At 40.8% G+C, this 17,521-nt stretch overlaps 2 protein-coding genes and 1 long non-coding RNA gene across 3 annotated transcripts in view; 1 reads left to right on the forward strand and 2 right to left on the reverse strand.

The window, feature by feature from the left end:
• Window positions 1-1,521: 1,521 nt before the first annotated feature.
• nkx1.2la (NK1 transcription factor related 2-like,a) lies at window positions 1,522-16,754 on the forward strand (the record flags this gene model as incomplete). Its single annotated transcript, XM_082154539.1, has 2 exons — window positions 1,522-1,735; window positions 15,536-16,754. 2 exons carry the CDS (start codon window positions 1,522-1,524, stop codon window positions 16,135-16,137), a joined length of 816 nt encoding a protein of 271 aa, XP_082010665.1. The 3' UTR covers window positions 16,138-16,754.
• Window positions 3,889-5,039, reverse strand: LOC309487042. Its single transcript, XR_014201727.1, has 6 exons — window positions 4,949-5,039; window positions 4,792-4,856; window positions 4,641-4,699; window positions 4,454-4,557; window positions 4,113-4,266; window positions 3,889-4,041 (listed from the first exon to the last, which is right to left on the reverse strand). It is a non-coding gene; the product is annotated as an uncharacterized lncRNA (long non-coding RNA).
• The window catches only part of LOC309486870 (uncharacterized protein), a gene marked incomplete at its 3' end in the record, with an annotated part of 250,462 nt that continues 239,178 nt past the window's right edge, over window positions 6,238-17,521 (reverse strand). Inside the window, exons 2-3 of the mRNA XM_082154337.1 lie at window positions 8,579-10,187; window positions 6,238-6,243 (exon numbers count right to left, since the gene is read on the reverse strand). Coding sequence (XP_082010463.1) covers window positions 6,238-6,243; window positions 8,579-10,168 — 1,596 coding nt within the window. The 5' untranslated portion in view covers window positions 10,169-10,187. The remainder of the gene's footprint in view (window positions 6,244-8,578; window positions 10,188-17,521) is intronic.

Raw genomic sequence — 17,521 nt, forward strand, 5'->3', positions numbered from 1 at the left:
CAAGCAAACAGTCCCTGTTCGGACAGTGATCGTCTGAAGTTTGACCATGTTACAACCACTAAATATACACTCCAGGCTGTCTGCAAACAAGCAGAAATGCACTGAATGGCAGCAGGGGAGGTGGAGTCGCTCTGTTTCATAAAGGAGAGGAGAGGAATACACATCTGTGATCTGAGGTGTGGACAGGGTTTAGATATGGTGCATGTGTGTTTGTGGTTTTCTGCAAATGTAGCCTACTTATCTTTTTGATCTACAGTGAGTATTTGCACATTCAAAGCTGCTTACATATTTTTTGAATATCTAACTTGTGGAGATTGGCATTTTTGTTATTACCTTTTTTGGACGTATGAAGTTAGTTCAGCTCAGATTCACATAGTGTAGTTAATCTTCATCTTCCTTTGAAATAAATGAAATTTGGGTGGATATTTTGTTATCTAAAGCAATGACATTAGAAAGAGCTAGTTCAACCAAAATGGAAAATTTTGTCATTTACTCACCTTCATGTTTTTTTTTTTTTTTTTTTGTTTTTTTTTTTTTAACTGTATGATTTTCTTTCTTCTGTGGGACACAAAAGGAGATATTTTGAACAATAGTGTGGTCCAAACAAGATTTAACTCCATTGACTCTCATTGTTTGAACAAGAAAAACACTAAGCCATTTTCAAAATGTCTTTTGATGGCAGACTTGTCATTTTTATGTAAATTATCCCTTTAAGTGTGGCCCCTGTAAATATCTCAGGCTTTTAAATATATTGTACAGAACCAGTAGCTTTATTTTTATGCATGTATTTTGGGGAACTGAATAAGAGAAGTATAAATCACTAGCAGTAACAGTAGCGCCTCATTTATCAGTGCCGGACACACATTTATTGATCTAGCACAAGCTTTGTCAGATTGATGCCACGTAGTGAATGTGAAGATACTGAATGGCTTAAGCTATTGACTCCATGAAATAAGCCAACACACTGCACTGGCTCCATATAATACATAATTTATTTGCCAGAAAAAAAAATATTTCACAGCAATATTGACTGTTTTATTGAGGGATGCAATGATAATATTTCTCATTTGTTACTGAAACTGTTAGGTTTTGAATAATTATTGACAGAAATCACAATACAAATCTCTGATAAATAGCCTACACTTTGTTATTATAGGCTACAGCTCACCCAAGAACATTATACTGTGTAAAAATGCTCTCGTATGTAAACGTAGAGCAAACGAGCATTGAAGAGTGTAGGCTGTAAGGTTTAGATGCAACAGTTTCTTGAGTTATGCCACTTGTCATCCTGGGAACTTGTCTATATTGTATTGATTGAAATGAGCGCAGGTTTAAGTACTGAATGCTCTCAGCCAATCGAAAGGGATCCCGTTAAACGCTCGTGTTCACGCGTCTCCTCTAATGGACCTGTTAAAGAGCTCGAGCACACCTTCATCCACTGACATGCGACGAGGAGCTGCCTGCTTAGTAGCCTACGAGAATACACAAATACGAGATCAGAAATACTACTGGAACTGCAAAATGCTTGAATATCAGGAGTCCGGGATGAAAACAACATCAGGTCATCGGATTTCCTTTTCGATTATTGACATACTGGATCCCAGAAAGTTTACAAGTAAAAGGACAGTAGCAGTATCAGAGGAAGAGCGGACATCATCTTCAGAAAATACAGAATTTGGAAGTTTGGAGGAACAGCGCAACGGGAAAGGATCGCTTTCCATCTGCAATAATATAGGTGAGAATGAAATACGATTCATAATAAAATCAGAATGAGAATTATTAGGTGACTTTAAAGCGGGTTAACTTTTGATTTAAAAAAATCTGCTTTTTTTTTTTTTTTTTTGGCCGCAAATGATTGAGCTTCATTTCGCTTTTTAAACAAAACACTTATGTGTAACTATAATTATGTAACAAATAATTCTTACGTGATTGCCTACAGGCAGAGATCGAGCAGCTGTTACCTCTGACGTTGGCGACGTGTGTTCGCGCGCTCTCGCTAACTTAATCCAACTTTTACCAAAACATTGTACTGAAACGCTGTTGAAACGTAACTTATAGCCTGTTAAAATATGTTAAAATATGTTAAAAAAGCCTAATACGTTTTTTGAGACATAGGCTATAGCCTACACACCCTTCTTTTGGATCACCTTATGCAATATCCCATAGGCTAATTGTGTATGAAAAAAAACAAAAAAACCCACGAAATTCTTATTATTTTGAATAATAAATAATTGCGATAAATAATAGAGCTCTAATCTTATTATTATATACTTATAATCTTACGCCTAGATTTGTATGAATTATTTTCACATAGGCATAGTAAAAACGGTTAAACATGACGTTTTTCACTGTAGATCTCCTCATCTTTTGTGTAATGTAGCCTATCATGGTAGAATTTGACCTTCCCCTGAATCCCCTCATTTCCAAGACCGCGTTTTCTTTAAGCAGCCACAGCTGAGTAAGTGATTGCCATTGGGACAGTCAGGGCAGATAATTGTTTAAATCGTCCCATTGAGGATGCCTGCGCTCACTTTGATCGATATCCCATTACTGGATGCTGCATATCTCCCTCCAGCAGCTTGCGGCTCCAAACTTCAAACCCCTGCCATGTCTGATCCCAAATATCGTTCGATTAAAACTTCCCTTTAAATAGATGACATTTATTGATCTGCCGACAAATATGAAACTCCATTAGCGCGTCATGGCTGGATGGCAGAGCTGGATTTAACTAGGGTTTCTTTCCGCAACATGACATTTGAGGCGATTTGTGATTAAGAAATTGTTGGGGGATTATGGTCCATTCCACGCCAGTCTTTCCTGGAAATCAGCGCACAGTAGCCTACAGCCTCCCCCTATTCCTCTACAGGACTTTTAGCTACAACGCTCCTCATTCATTCGTTTAATATTCAGCACATTTATAGCTGCCAGTTTCTCAAGAGTTTCTTCAGCTCATTACATGCATAAGATTTATTTTGATAAGTAATTTCTTATCTACTGTTATTTTTATTTTTTATTGTAGGGCCTATTGTAAACTGTTCATTTTTGACCGCATTCGAATTATAGGCTAGGCTACTATTAGGCTATACATCATTTGAATTCTAGGCTAGCCTATCTGAATTCTATATTCTTGTCTGTACTTAAAGGCCCTACACTGTTAGACTTTTCAAGGGTTTTTTACAGTAACTTACTGGCAACACTGTTGCCAGTAAGTTACTGTAATTAAGAGTTACAGTACCAAACCGTATTTCAGTTTTGTGTAATACAGTGCATTACTGTAAAAACGAAGCTAATCAGTACAGTGCATTACTGTAAAAACTAAGCTAATCAGTACACTACTGTAATTATTTTTATTTGTACTAAATATAAATTAGATTTGATAATTTTGATATATGATTAATTGTATTTTTATCCTACATAAGTACTACTTTCATACAAACCAATTAGACAAAGTTATCACAAAATACCATTTTTTTATTTAAAACATTTCATATATATCACAAAATAAACATGCCAATGCTGGAAATGATGTGTGAAATTTTTACACATTAATGTGGGTAAGTTTAGAGACAACATTTTTTGTGTTAATGATTTTAACAAAGTAAATATGTCAGAGAGGTTAGCACAAAGATGTGTAAACGTGTTAAATTAACACATTATGTGCTGTCCTTCACTGCAAACATTTTTGAAAACATACATAAAATCATAAACAAAACATTAGCATTTGACTAAATGAATGTAGAGTCATTGGTTGTTTAGCTTATACAAGTATTATAATGAAATATCAACCATTACATTCATAAAACTGCAGAATATAAATACATTTTTAAGCATTCAAAAAGGAAATGTCCAAAACATGACAAAACACAGTTCTTTTCACAATACAAGACACATAACCCCACCTTAAAAATAATTTCACTTATTTCCAAAAATGTGTTGGATTCATGTACACTGGGGCCAAAAGAAGTATTTAAGTGGCGTAATGTTTTTGAAAGAAGTCTCTTTGATGCTCAAGAAACATTTATTATTATTATCAATGTCTGACTGTCTACTCCATCTTTTCTACAGCATAGGAGTAAAAGTCATCATCAAAATAATCTTTAAAAAGCCAACACAATGTTTTTGTCCACCTTTGTGAATAAATGAACTTCTCCAAAGATTGGTTCCTGTTCAGAACTTGATTGACAACATCAGAGTGTTCCCTGGTCTGCATGCGTGCCCACAAACACAAATGTACTCAGTCCTTCAGAGGAGATCCCGGTTCCAAAACTATATGAGAGAGAGAGAGAGAGAGAGAGAGAGAATATTAGTGTCACATTATTTTTAACCTTTTTTGTTAATTTTTATTATTATTTTCACAAAAACTTAAGAATATATATTTGTAAACAGCTTTTGTCAATAAATAGCATACAAAATAACTAAATTAAATTATGCCAGATTAAATTTTAATACTTACAAATCCTAAATTCTGTCCAAAAATGCTGAGATGCATAGAAAGAAGTTGAACGACTGAAATAGATGATTTTAGCCCATTTCAGCTTGTCTGCAGTGAAGGGGTTCCTGTTTGAGACAAATACACAGTAAGATACATGCAAGAAATCACTGTGTGATGATCGTTCTCCTTCCTACAGTAGTTAACCCACCTGTGCGCTGATATTAGGACCTTCCTAGTCAGGTGGAACTGCAATGGTAGAGTCGCTGGCTAATAAAATATAAAAATAATGCAAAAATATAAACTTAAGTTGTTTAGAATGCTAGATTTGGTCTTAGTGAGAGTTTTACTGCAGTGCTTACCTGGATACATTTAATCTGGTGAGACTGAACAAAGACAATGGTCCATCTTCTGATTGGTTCATTTGCTGTGTAATAAAGTTAGACATAATGCAAAGGTCACTTATTTGATATAAAGTTAGCCAATTTTATAGAGATTTTATAAGATATTGTTAGCTACCTAGTCTGTACCAGTGGCTCAAAAGCAATTTTCACATAGTGTATGCTAATCATTTCAGCAAACTTCTCAAAATATATCACAAATGGGCTGGCCTACCTCTGGAATCTTGCTAAGTCACTGGCGCGAATTGCAGTAAGGGTAAAATCTTTCCGTGGCAGGGGCAGCTGCCACCGGCGCCTGTCACTCGACCTGCCACCGCTATATGCGCCTGTCACTCGACCTGCCACCGCTATATGCGCCTGTCACTCGACCTGCCACCGCTATATGCGCCTGTCACTCGACCTGCCACCGCTATATGCGCCTGTCACTCGACCTGCCACCGCTATATGCGCCTGTCACTCGACCTGCCACCGCTATATGCGCCTGTCACTCGACCTGGCACGGGTATACTCGACTGTCCCGCGACCTGTCACGGCTATACTCGCCTGTCCCGCGACCTGTCACGGCTATACTCGCCTGTCCCGCGACCCGTCACGGCTATTTGCGACTGTCCCGCGACCTGTCACGGGTATACTCGACTGTCCCGCGACCTGTCACTGGTATACTCGCCTGTCCCGCGACCTGTCACGGGTATATGCGGCTGTCCCGCGACCTGTCACGGCTATACTCGCCTGTCCCGCGACCCGTCACGGCTATTTGTGACTGTCCCGCGACCCGTCACGGCTATATGCGATTGTCCCGCGACCCGTCACGGGTATACTCGACTGTCCCGCGACCTGTCACGGGTATACTCGACTGTCCCGCGACCCGTCACGGGTATACTCGACTGTCCCGCGACCCGTCACGGGTATACTCGACTGTCCCGCGACCTGTCACTGGTATACTCGCCTGTCCCGCGAACTGTTACGGGTATATGTGGCTGTCCCGCGACCTGTCACGGGTTGGCTATATGCGGCTGTCCCGCGATCTGTCACGGCTATACTCGCCTGTCACTCGACCCGTCACGGCCAGGGGCGGCGCCAGAGATTTTTTTGTGCTGGGGGTGCTAGATCATTGACAGGGGGAGCTGTAGCCTATATAAATGAGCAAAACTTGCCCACTAAATATTTAATATTCAATTATTTTAATGACCACAATTAAAGTTTTAATTTTATTAAATTGAACAAGCGCAACATTCTGCATTCAATCAAATATAAAATATGTATTAATAATAATAATAATGTTATTTCAACATAATATCTCGTTATTCCGACATAATATGTGTGCGTGCAACAAGCGAGATTTTTATTAATAAACTAGTGCTGCAAATATGAAGTTGACAATCGCCATATTCGTAGTGAACGCGCCAATTAGGCCTAGAGAGAAATGCACATAATGGATTACATAATTAGATTAGATTAGATTAGATTCAACTTTATTGTCATTACACAAGTACAGGTACAAGGCAACGAAATGCAGTTTAGGTCTAACCAGAAGTGCAATAGCAGCAAGTGCAGGATATACAGTGGTTCCATAAGTGCAGAACATGGATATGTACTGAATAAATATAGAGTTGAATACTATTATAAACAAAAATTTACAGATAGATTTGTCCTATGAATATAATATACAGATAACTATTACTGTGAACAGAATTTACAGCTAGATATGTACTGAATATAATATACAGATGGCTATTACTATAAACAGAATTTTTACAGATAGATATGTACTGAATATAATATACAGATGACTGTTACTATAAACAGAATTTTACAGATAGATATGTACTATGAATATATATACAGATGGCTGTTACTATAAACAGAATGTGAGCATAATATACAGATGGCTATTACTATAAACAGAATTTTACAGATAGATATGTACTATGAATATATATACAGATGGGTGTTACTATAAACAGAATGTGAGCATAATATACAGATGGCTATTACTATAAACAGAATTTTACAAATAGATATATGTATAAGTTAGGCTAAAATGAGCAGTATAACAATGGATTTAAAGTAGTGCAAATAAAGTTTGGACAGAAGCTATCCGAGTGAAAGTGCAGTGGAAGTAATTGCATATTACAGTTAAAGTACAGTATTGCAAATGTATACTGTATGTAAACAGTCGGTACTGTAAATAAACAGTCGGCAGTGCAAATTGAGCATATTCCAGTCAAGGTAGTAGTGCAAGATGCATAGGTAAACAGTTGTTTCTATAATAACAGTCAGCAGTGCAAATGAACATTATAGTATTGCAAATAACAAAATGGAGGCAGGTGTGAGGAGGGAGAGGAGAGTCAATCAGTATATGAGGGGAGTGGGATCAATGAGGGTTAGAGTTTAATAAAGAGACAGCTCTGGGGAAAAAACTGTTCTTTAGTCTGCTGGTCCTGGTCCGGAGGCACCTGAAACGCCTGCCGGAGGGCAGGAGAGAAAACAGTCTGTGGGCTGGGTGAGAGGAGTCCTTAAGGATGCTGCGAGCTCGATGCAGACAGCGTTTCCTCTGGATGTGCTCGATGGCAGGTAGTGGAGTCCCAGTGATGCGCTGGGCGGTTTTCACCACCCGCTGCAGTGCCTTGCGCTCTGCAACAGAACAGCTCCCATACCACACTGTAGCACAGTTGGTCAGGATGCTTTCTATTGCACAGCGATAGAAGTTCACCAGGATAGTGGAGGAAAGCTGATTCTTCCTCAGTGTCCTCAGGAAGAAAAGGCGCTGGTGAGCCTTCTTGACCAGGCTGGAGGTGTTGGTTGTCCAGGTCATGTCCGCCGAGATGTGGGTCCCCAGGAACTTGAAACTGGAGACACGCTCAACAGCCATTCCATTGATGTGGATGGTGTCGTGTGTGCCTCTTGACACTTTCCTGAAGTCCACGATGAGCTCCTTCGTTTTGGTGGTGTTGAGGAGCTGGTTATTTTCAGTGCACCATGTGGCCAGGTGCTTGATCTCCTCCCTATAGGCAGTCTCATCGTTGTTGCTGATGAGACCAATCACCGTAGTGTCGTCCGCAAACTTGACGATGGAATTAGATCCGTACACAGGCTTGCAGTCGGAGGTGAAGAGGGAGTAGAGAAACGGGCTTAGCACACAGCCCTGTGGTACACCAGTGTTGAGTGTGATGGACGTGGAGCAGTTGGAGCCTGATCGAACATTCTGGGGTCTGTTGGTCAAAAAGTCCAAAATCCAGTTGCACATGGAGGTGTTGATGCCCAGGTCTCCAAGTTTGGCTATTAACTTAGTTGGGATGACAGTGTTGAATGCTGAGCTGAAGTCAACAAACAGCATGCGTGCATAAGTGTTCTTATTGTCCAGATGTGTGAGCACAGAGTGCAGTGCCATGGAAACTGCATCCTCTGTGCTCCTATTGCTACGGTAGGCAAACTGGTGTGAGTCCAATGTGGATGGAAGAGAGTATTTTAGGTGTGCCAGGACCAGCCGCTCAAAGCACTTCATTACGATGGGTGTGAGTGCTACAGGGCGGTAGTCGTTAAGGCACTTCGGGCTGGAGTGTTTTGGCACTGGCACAATGGAAGTGCATTTAAAGCATGTTGGTACAGCTGCTTGGGCAAGAGACAGGTTGAAAATGTCTGTAAAAACCCCAGCGAGCTGCTCCGCACATGCCCTGAGTACGCGTCCAGGGATGTTGTCTGGTCCAGCAGCCTTGTGCGCGCTGATCCTGCTCAGTGCATTGCAGACATCTGTGGAGGAGAGTGTGATCGGCGGGTGGTCAGCTGAGGATTTGAGCTTGGTGGCAGTTTCTCTGTTGTCTCTTTCAAAGCGAGCATAAAAGTCATTTAGCTCGTTCAGGAAGTTGACATCAGTGGCTGCGGGGGTGGAGTGAGAGGGTTTGTAGTCACTGATGGCCTGAATGCCCTGCCACATGCGCCGAGGGTCAGCGTTGGAAGTGTGTCCCTCTATCTTAAGCTTGTAGCAGTGCTTGGCCTCTTTGATGCCCCTTTTCAGATTTGCTCTGGATGTGCTGTAGGCTTGTGCATCTCCTGATCTGAAGGCAGTGTTGCGTGTCTTCAATAGGAGTCGCACTTCCCTGTTCATCCATGGCTTCTGATTTGGGTATGTGGTGATCTGCTTCTGGGTTGTAACACTGTCAATGGTGGTATTGATATAATCCAGTACAGAGGAGGTGTAGCAGTCAATGTCCGTGTGAGAGCCACTGGTGGCTTGAGAAGCAAACATACTCCAGTCTGTGTGTAGAAACCTTTCCTGGAGTGAGGAATCTGCCCCCGCAGGCCACACCTTGATGGTCTTCACTGATGGCTTCACGCGATTGATGAGAGGTGCATATTTGGGGGTGAGGAACAAAGAAAGGTGATCTGACTGTCCCAGGTGGGGGAGGGGTGTCGCGACGTAAGCTCCAGCCATGTTTGTGTAAACATGGTCTAAGGTTTTGTTTCCTCTGGTGTGACAGGAAACATGCTGGTGAAATTTCGGTAGCACTGACTTTAAGTTTGAATGATTAAAATCACCCGCAACAATAAACGCAGCTTCCGGGTGAACGGTCTGTTGTTTACTGATGGCTGCGTGAAGTTCTTTCATAGCAAACTTGGCATCAGCATCCGGGGGAATATAGGCTGCAGTTATAATAGTGGAAGTGAACTCCCGCGGTAGATAAAACGGTCTACATTTAACCATGAGAAACTCAAGGTTAGCTGAACAATGTCTCCCAACAATAGCAGAGTTTGTGCACCAAGCTTTGTTAATGTAAATGCACAATCCACCACCTCTGGTCTTACCGGAGCCATCTAATGTTCTATCCGCCCGGAATGTATGGCGTCCCGCTAGCTCAATAGCGTTGTCCGGTATTCCGCTGTTTAACCATGTTTCCGTGAAAATTAGAACATTACAGTTCAAAAGTCTCTTGCTGTATGTGATGTTGAGTCGAATCTCCTCCATTTTGTTCAACAGCGACCGTACATTGGCAAGGAAAATGCTGGGTAAAGAGAGCCGGTGTGGTGTTAGCTTTAGCTTAGCTCTTAGTCCTCCGCGCTTCCCCCGCCTTTGTTTACGATCTCGACGCCGCCTGCGAGCACTTCCGCCCGGCCGGGCAGAGTGCATAGCCTCGGGTGTTTTGGCGATCTCAGGAAGGAGTCGAAGGTTGTCCATAAAACTGTCGGAAATTCGCAAACCAATATCCAAAAGCTCACCTTGGGTGTACGATGTTAAGGCACAACTGTTCTGCACGAACAGACCCGAAATGAGCAAGAAAAATACTGCTAAATTGCAGAATCTGGAGAGACCGCGAGCCTCGCGATGTACTCGCGCCGCCATCTTGGTTTCAAAACCGTCACTCGACCTGTTAATCATAGAGGAGCCTTCTTTTCCTTTTGAATTATTTCGTTTAAAGACATTTCAAGCTTTGTTTTATTTGATGTATTTCTCATGTCTGTGTGAGGCATAGGCTACACTGAGTTTCGTTAAGTTAGGATGAGATGCGCTCCAGTTAACGTGCAATGCAAGTGACCGCGCGGGCGCCTCCATGATTATAGTGTCCGTTATATTTGCTTCTATTACTTATTAAATCAGATTCCAGGCAATTGGTTGATGAAAAATTGATTAAAATTAAGATACAATTTATACAAAACGAAATTCACTTTAAAGAAAGGCTTTCTACAAAACAAAATTGAATGAAGTCAAAATCATGTCTGACCCGCTCCATGTCTCTCGATATATTGCGCATATCTTACTCGTGCTGTTCACTTTCCTTAAATCAACATAAATGGAAAAAAAATAATACTATAATATTTTAACAAATATGAAACTAAATCCGCTTATTTAATGGCTACAATAGTAGGCATATAGACTCTCTATTTGTACAAATTGCTGTACATTCATTTAGCCTAATTCTGAATTTTGCACGTCAAGTTGAAAGACATTTGTTCAAATCAAGTTCATGGATAATTGTGCGTGCATTTATTAATCATTATGATACTAAAATCATAACAAAGTAGGCTATGCTATGTACAAAAATCAGATATGAACGCAACGTTGACACGTTAAGCATTTTCCTCCCATAGAAAACCATTATAAGAACGCTTAATGTGGCTTAATGCAGATTAGAATGTCCCCATTATGTCAAAATAAGACTTCTTGTGTCGAAATAACGAGATATTATTTCTTAAAAATGCGGTTCAGGGCTTCCATAGAATACAGCCAAAATATAATTGCTTCCAGAAATTATTTTTGGGGGTGCTATCGGGGTGCTTTGGTCTTTCTTGGGGGTGCTGAAGCACCTATAGCCTACCACCCACGGTCACGGGTGCGGCTGTCCCGCGACCCGTCACCTACTCCTGTCACTCGACCTGTCACAACTTTACTCACCTGTCACGGCTATATTCGCCTGTCACTCGACCTGTCACATATACGCGCCTGTCCCGCGACCCGCCATCACGGCTATGGTCCCGCGACCCGTCACGGCTATGCGCGCCTGTCACTCACGGTTAAATAAAGATGTCTTGGGCTAGTTGTAATTCTACATGTAGCCTACACAATATAGTAGTAGGCTAGGCTTAGCCTAATAATAATTATAATAATACCAATAATAATATTGATAATGATGATATAATAATAATAATAATAATAATAATAATAAATAATAATAATCATAGGCTATATCAAGCCAACCTCGCATGCTATCTTAAGGTAAACTTGCACTAGCTACTGTTGGACTGAGACGTTAGTCACGGCCAAGCTATTGTAGCCTATACAATATTTTGTAATTCAAAGGATATTCAAAAGATTTCAAGTCAGAAAGATTTCAAAATCACATCGATTTCGTAACTGCGCCACCTATTGGTCGAAAGTGATAGCCTACCATTTACCATCTTATAAGTTAGGCTACTGTATGATTTTTCAGCAATTTGCCCAAAATCCTCTAATTGCTGGATGCAGTTGGTCTGTTGGCAGTCTTCTCGTCTGCTTTTCAAATCTTGTCTAAACAGTGTTACATTTTAATGACAAAAAAAACAAAAAAACAAAAAAACATTCAGAATCGGGATGCGGTTTCCAGGTCAACTTTGTTTTTTTAACAGTAACTTCGGGTCACGTGACACACACAAACTGTGGTTCGACTTCGAGTGAGAGGCGCATTTAACGCTCATGGGACGCAAGGCAGATGCATACAGCTGTGACGGGTCGAGTGGTAAGCGCTTATAGCCGTGACGGGTCGCGGGACAGCCGCGTATCTGTGACGGGTCGCTGGACAGGCGAGTATAGCCGTGACGGGTCGCGGGACAGCCGCGTATAGCTGTGACGGGTCGCTGGACAGGCGCATATAGCGGTGGCAGGTCTAGTGACAGGCGCATATAGCGGTGGCAGGTCGAGTGACAGGCGCATATAGCGGTGGCAGGTCGAGTGACAGGCGCCGGTGGCAGCTGCCCCTGCCACGGAAAGATTTTACTCCCTCTCGCGAATTGGCGCTTTGTTGCAGTTGCCTTTAAACACAAAAATGGAAGTAAATATTAAATTCCATTAAAAAAAAAAACTATAATATGGTATAGTTTGCAAACTAATGCTAAAACTATAAAGGTTCTCATCAGTAGGCCAACATTAAGATATAAACAGAATTTCACATTAGTTTATTCACATTTATTGTTAATGTAAACGCGTTGCTCGTTGGCATATTTTAACTCGACAATTCAATAATCTAACAAAGTGTGTAAAATGAAACGTTAGCTCAGTTTACCATGGTAAAGTTCGTTACCGCCATGTTGACGACGAGTAACGTTAGGCTAACGTTAACGTTATAACATACGTTAAACTGGGCACAATCCTGTCAACATACACAGAATGTTTTTTTTTGTTTTGTTTTTTTTACCTTGCTTGCTGATCTCTCTCTCGGTGAAGTGAATTCCGTCTCTTCCCCGGGCCAGACACGAACGTCGCGATCCAACAAAAGACAGACCCCATTACCTACACTGGATGTCTGTCTGACGCGACACGACAAATCCCAGACAGTATAGTGATGCGCCGCGGCCGTTATATTTCAGACGTAAGGCCATTGCACACTGAGTCCGAAATTCGCATCCGAAATGTTCGCACGTTAAAAAAAAAATTCGACCTCACGTTATGTCAATCACGCTTGCACACTGTCTACGAAACTTTCGTCCGTAATAAAAAAATTCGGATCGGGTTCGATTTTCTGCGTTTTTCGCATCCACAGCCAGTATTTGGAGAGGTTTTTTGGACAATTCAGAGCCACCGTACAAGCGAACGACAAAATCCACAATGGATTGAGCAGCCAATTAATCATGTGTTATTTGGGTATAAAATATATGCCCAGCGCTTCCGCCGGCCGTGTGTGTGCGTGTGCGTGTGCGTGTAGGCTATGTGTGTGTGTGTGTGGGCGCGCGCGCGCCCATACCTTAGACTGCCAGTCTCTGTTCAGGATCGATTGGTTCACGGAAATTGGTGGTCTTCTTTTTGGCTCCAGTATCGCTAGCAAAGCATCAAACTGTTCCACTGACATTCTGAGGTAAATTTTGAATCGTTTGGGATAATTTCGCAACTCCTTGATAAGGAGGTGAATCTCCTTCCTCTCGGCGCAATCTCAGGATTGGATGGACGCAATATTTCCTCTTTCTTTTTCTCTTTTTAAGAAGAAAGAGGGCAACAAAAACAAAATCATCCTCACTGCTTGACGAATCCATTTTGTATTTTTTGCGTTTTTTCCCGCAAAGGTTTAATAAATACGCATCGGACTCAGTGTGCAAGGTTTCTGTGCGTGACGAATTTTAAGGCTGACGAACACGAAAAAACGCATACGAAAATTTCGGACTCAGTGTGCAATGGCCTGTAGTCCGATACGAGTCCAAGCGCTCGCACTAGTTCTTACAAGGGATAAACAGGTTTGCATTTAAAGGTCCGGTCGCTTCAATGTGTCCAATATAGACAGCCTCTGGCTATTATAGCGTTGTAGACACGTGGTGTAAGGCAAAAATTAGGAAATAAAAAGCACGGTGGAATGGTGCCAGCCAGAGAGGCAGTTACGTCAAATACAGTAGTATACAGCAAATTTAAAAAATACAGTAAGTCTCTGTATGTGGTGTTAGACGTCACAGAAAATTCCCATGATGCAATTGGAATCACAGTTATTTACTGTAAAGAGAAATAGCAGTATAATACTGGGGGATTTAAAGTAAATAACTGTAGAAATTACAGAAAAGTCTAACAGTGTACATTAGCCTACTAATAATTGGAAATTCTTATTATTATTAGACCAATTAAAAACAATAATTGATATAAAAAAGCTTAATAATTGTATCCATAGCCTATGCGCTGTATAAAGCGTCTCGGATTTATAATTTTACTCTTAAATAATAGCTCATTAATGCCAGCCAAACAGAACACCATAGCAACACTCTGTCTTTCTGTCTGACTTTAAAGGGTTAGTTCACCCAAAAATGACAATTATCAAGTCATCCTATGTGTTTTTGACTTTCCTCTTTCAGCTAAACTTAATTGGAGTTATATTAAAAAATATCCTGGCTCTTCCAAGCTTTATAACGGGAGTGAATAGTAACTGAGATTTTGAAGCCCCCCCCCCCCCCAAAAAAATGGATCTCTCCATGATAAAAGTGCTCCACACGGCTCTAGGGAGTTAATAAAGGCCTTCTGAAGCGAAGCAATGTGTTTTTGTAAGAAAAATATCCATATTTATAACTATATAAACTAATCACAGGCTTCAGGTAAAGGCCGTGAATCAAGCTCCGGCGTAAGAGTGACCTCTGACACGACGCATGACGTTTTGACGAACGCGGAAACACAGAGGATAGAGCAAAGCCAAATACCGGTCACGAATTGCAAGTCTGAAGTGAGAATTTGTAAAGAGGAGCTTGAGTTTGTTATTTATTTGAACCGCAAGAGGGGTCTATCTCACCTAAGCTTACGCTATTACATCATACGTCATACGTCGAGTCAGAGGTCACTCTTCAGCCGGAACTAGACTCGTGTACAACCGTAATCGGAAGCTAATGATCATAGTTTATAAACTTAAAAATATTAATGTTTTTCTTAAAAAAAAACTAAAAAAAACATTGCTCTGCTTCAGAAGGCTTTTATTAACCTGCTGGAGTCTAATGGCTTACTTTTATTATGGATGGATGCACTTTTTTGTTTTTAAAAATATCAGTTACTGTTCACTTCCATTACTTAGCCAGGGTATTTTTTTAATTTAACTCTGATTGTGTTTGGTCTGGGTGAAAGAAGAAAGTCATGTACAACTGGCTTGAGGGTTAGTAGAATAGAATGAAGAATAGAATGAGGCATTTATATAGCGCTTTCATATGTACTACTGTACACCCAAAGCGCTTTACAATCATATCAGTGGATCTCTCCTCAACCACCACCAGTGTGCCTACATTCTGGGATGATTTTCATTTTTGGGTGAACTATCACTTTAATTAAATTAAACCTATGATTAAATTTCAAGCTTTTAAAACAGATTGAAACTTTCAGATAAGGCAAGGTCAAATGTAGTTTTGTTATTGATAATAGGCTACTAATAATAGGCCTAATAGATAAATTCATTTCCACTCTTGACTGGGGTTCCTCTTCGGTTTTACTGAAATGTTGGCTAATACATTTACTAAAAACATAACCTACCAGAAAGACACTTGACATATGGATTTCTTCTGGCAGGAGATCAATCAGCTGATGACCATCAAAGCTGCGTCAGACTGCATCCTCCTGATCCCGATGTTGACTTGGACTCAACCACCTCTCTGAGAAGCTTAAGATCGGGCTTTTCTCCTTGTGAAGATCTGGATGAAGCAGGTGAAGAGAGAATCACTCCAGCGCCGGATGATGTGTCGCGTCAGCGGCGGCGTCGCTCAGATCACAGCTGCGCGAAGCCGCGGCGCGCCAGAACCGCGTTCACCTACGAACAGCTGGTGGCTTTGGAGAACAAATTCCGTGCCACGCGTTATTTATCCGTATGCGAGCGACTAAATCTCGCGCTGTCCCTGAGCCTGACTGAAACCCAAGTCAAGATTTGGTTCCAGAATCGAAGAACCAAGTGGAAGAAGCAGAACCCTGGTGCCGAGAGTTCCCTGCAACCCGGCACAAACTCTCTGTCCAACATCAGCTCGACCTGTGGGTCCACATCTGCCCTCCACCCTACATTTAGCTCCGGGAACGTGATCTTTCATTCTGGCCCGGTGCACCTGGCATCTTCCGGTGGGCTCTTGCATCCGTTTTTGCCTGATGGCTTTCTTCAGCCAGCATTCTTTCCCCACTTATGAAGTCTGAAAGAAGGAATGATCATAGACTACGTGTTAATGTGAATTTATAAAGTGGATTACTTGTTCAATGATCCTCAGCAGGATGGGATTGTTCTTGGCTTGATGTAATAATTGATTAGGCCTAACATGAGTTTAGATAAACTGTTTTCACTGACAGCTGTGAGCAGAAATATAGATAAGATGGACCAAATCCTGGGCCATCCTTTAAGAATGATAAATCTGAAAGATACGCTCTCACAAATGCTATTGTAAGAACAGATGATCTGAGAATCTAATCATGGTCCACCCTGACAACCACCCACTTTAAATCTTAGAGCTGGATTGTATATATGTGTATCTTCTATTATTCGTGTTAGCAGTTTGATATGTCACTGTAGATTATAGCATCAAATTCTTTAAAGTCCCCCTTTGGTGAAACCCAAGCTTTTAATGTAGTTTATATGTCTATGTGGTGTTTTTAATATGCTTAAGACAAACTACGTACATTTTTCTACGAGTATTTTCTCCTTAAAACTGAATGTTTCGGACGTCACAAACTACCTTGTAACCAATCAGGTCAACGTGTGATCGTCAAGGAGTGGATCTCTGAGCTGGTGCGAGTGAGTGGAGGCGGGGCTAATTTGTATATTCATAGAACTGCATACTAAATACGGCAAGGGTGTAAGGTTTCAAGCTATTCAAGCTATTTTAAGGCATTATTTTTTTTCACGAAAAAAGTGTTTAATACTGTAATTTTGGTTATTAAAGATGAGTTTTAAGTGATACAAATATATTTACTACAGGGGGACTTTAAAGAACTTATTTAAAGACATTGATGTTTATTACAATGTAGAAACATGTTGATGATGTCATCAGTAACAATAAAATCTGAAGGTCATTTGTTTTTTGTATCAATCAGAAATAGACAAGGGGTAACAGTGTATTGATCACTATGAATATGTAATTATTTATTTTGTCTACACCAATACGTAATACCAGGTTACATTGTGTATTCTCTTCATAAACACTAGATGGCGTCACCTGAACCCTTATAGAAGTTATGGTGCATAAAATAAAAAGTAAACAGCTATATGACTTAAATAAAAGAGTCAAATATATCAAATATGTATAACCCCCTGGAGATCTAGCACGCTAGAAATAGCATGTATTATTCTTACTTGCAGCAGTATTTTGTTTGTATTTGTGTTGAAATTCAGTAGTGTGTATATTGTGAACGGTTTGCATATTTTATGTCTAGATCAATGGAGCAGCACGAATAACAGCTTTAAAGTGTATGAGCAAGATCAAGAGAGCCTGGGAAATATTGATCTGAGTGGCACTGCAGGCAACTACAGCCTACATTACACAATACTATAACACAATATGACCACTAGAGGCCAGTGCT

This window comes from Leuciscus leuciscus, assembly GCF_965113295.1.
Source record: "Leuciscus leuciscus genome assembly, chromosome: 22".
NCBI classification, from domain to species: domain Eukaryota; kingdom Metazoa; phylum Chordata; class Actinopteri; order Cypriniformes; family Leuciscidae; genus Leuciscus; species Leuciscus leuciscus.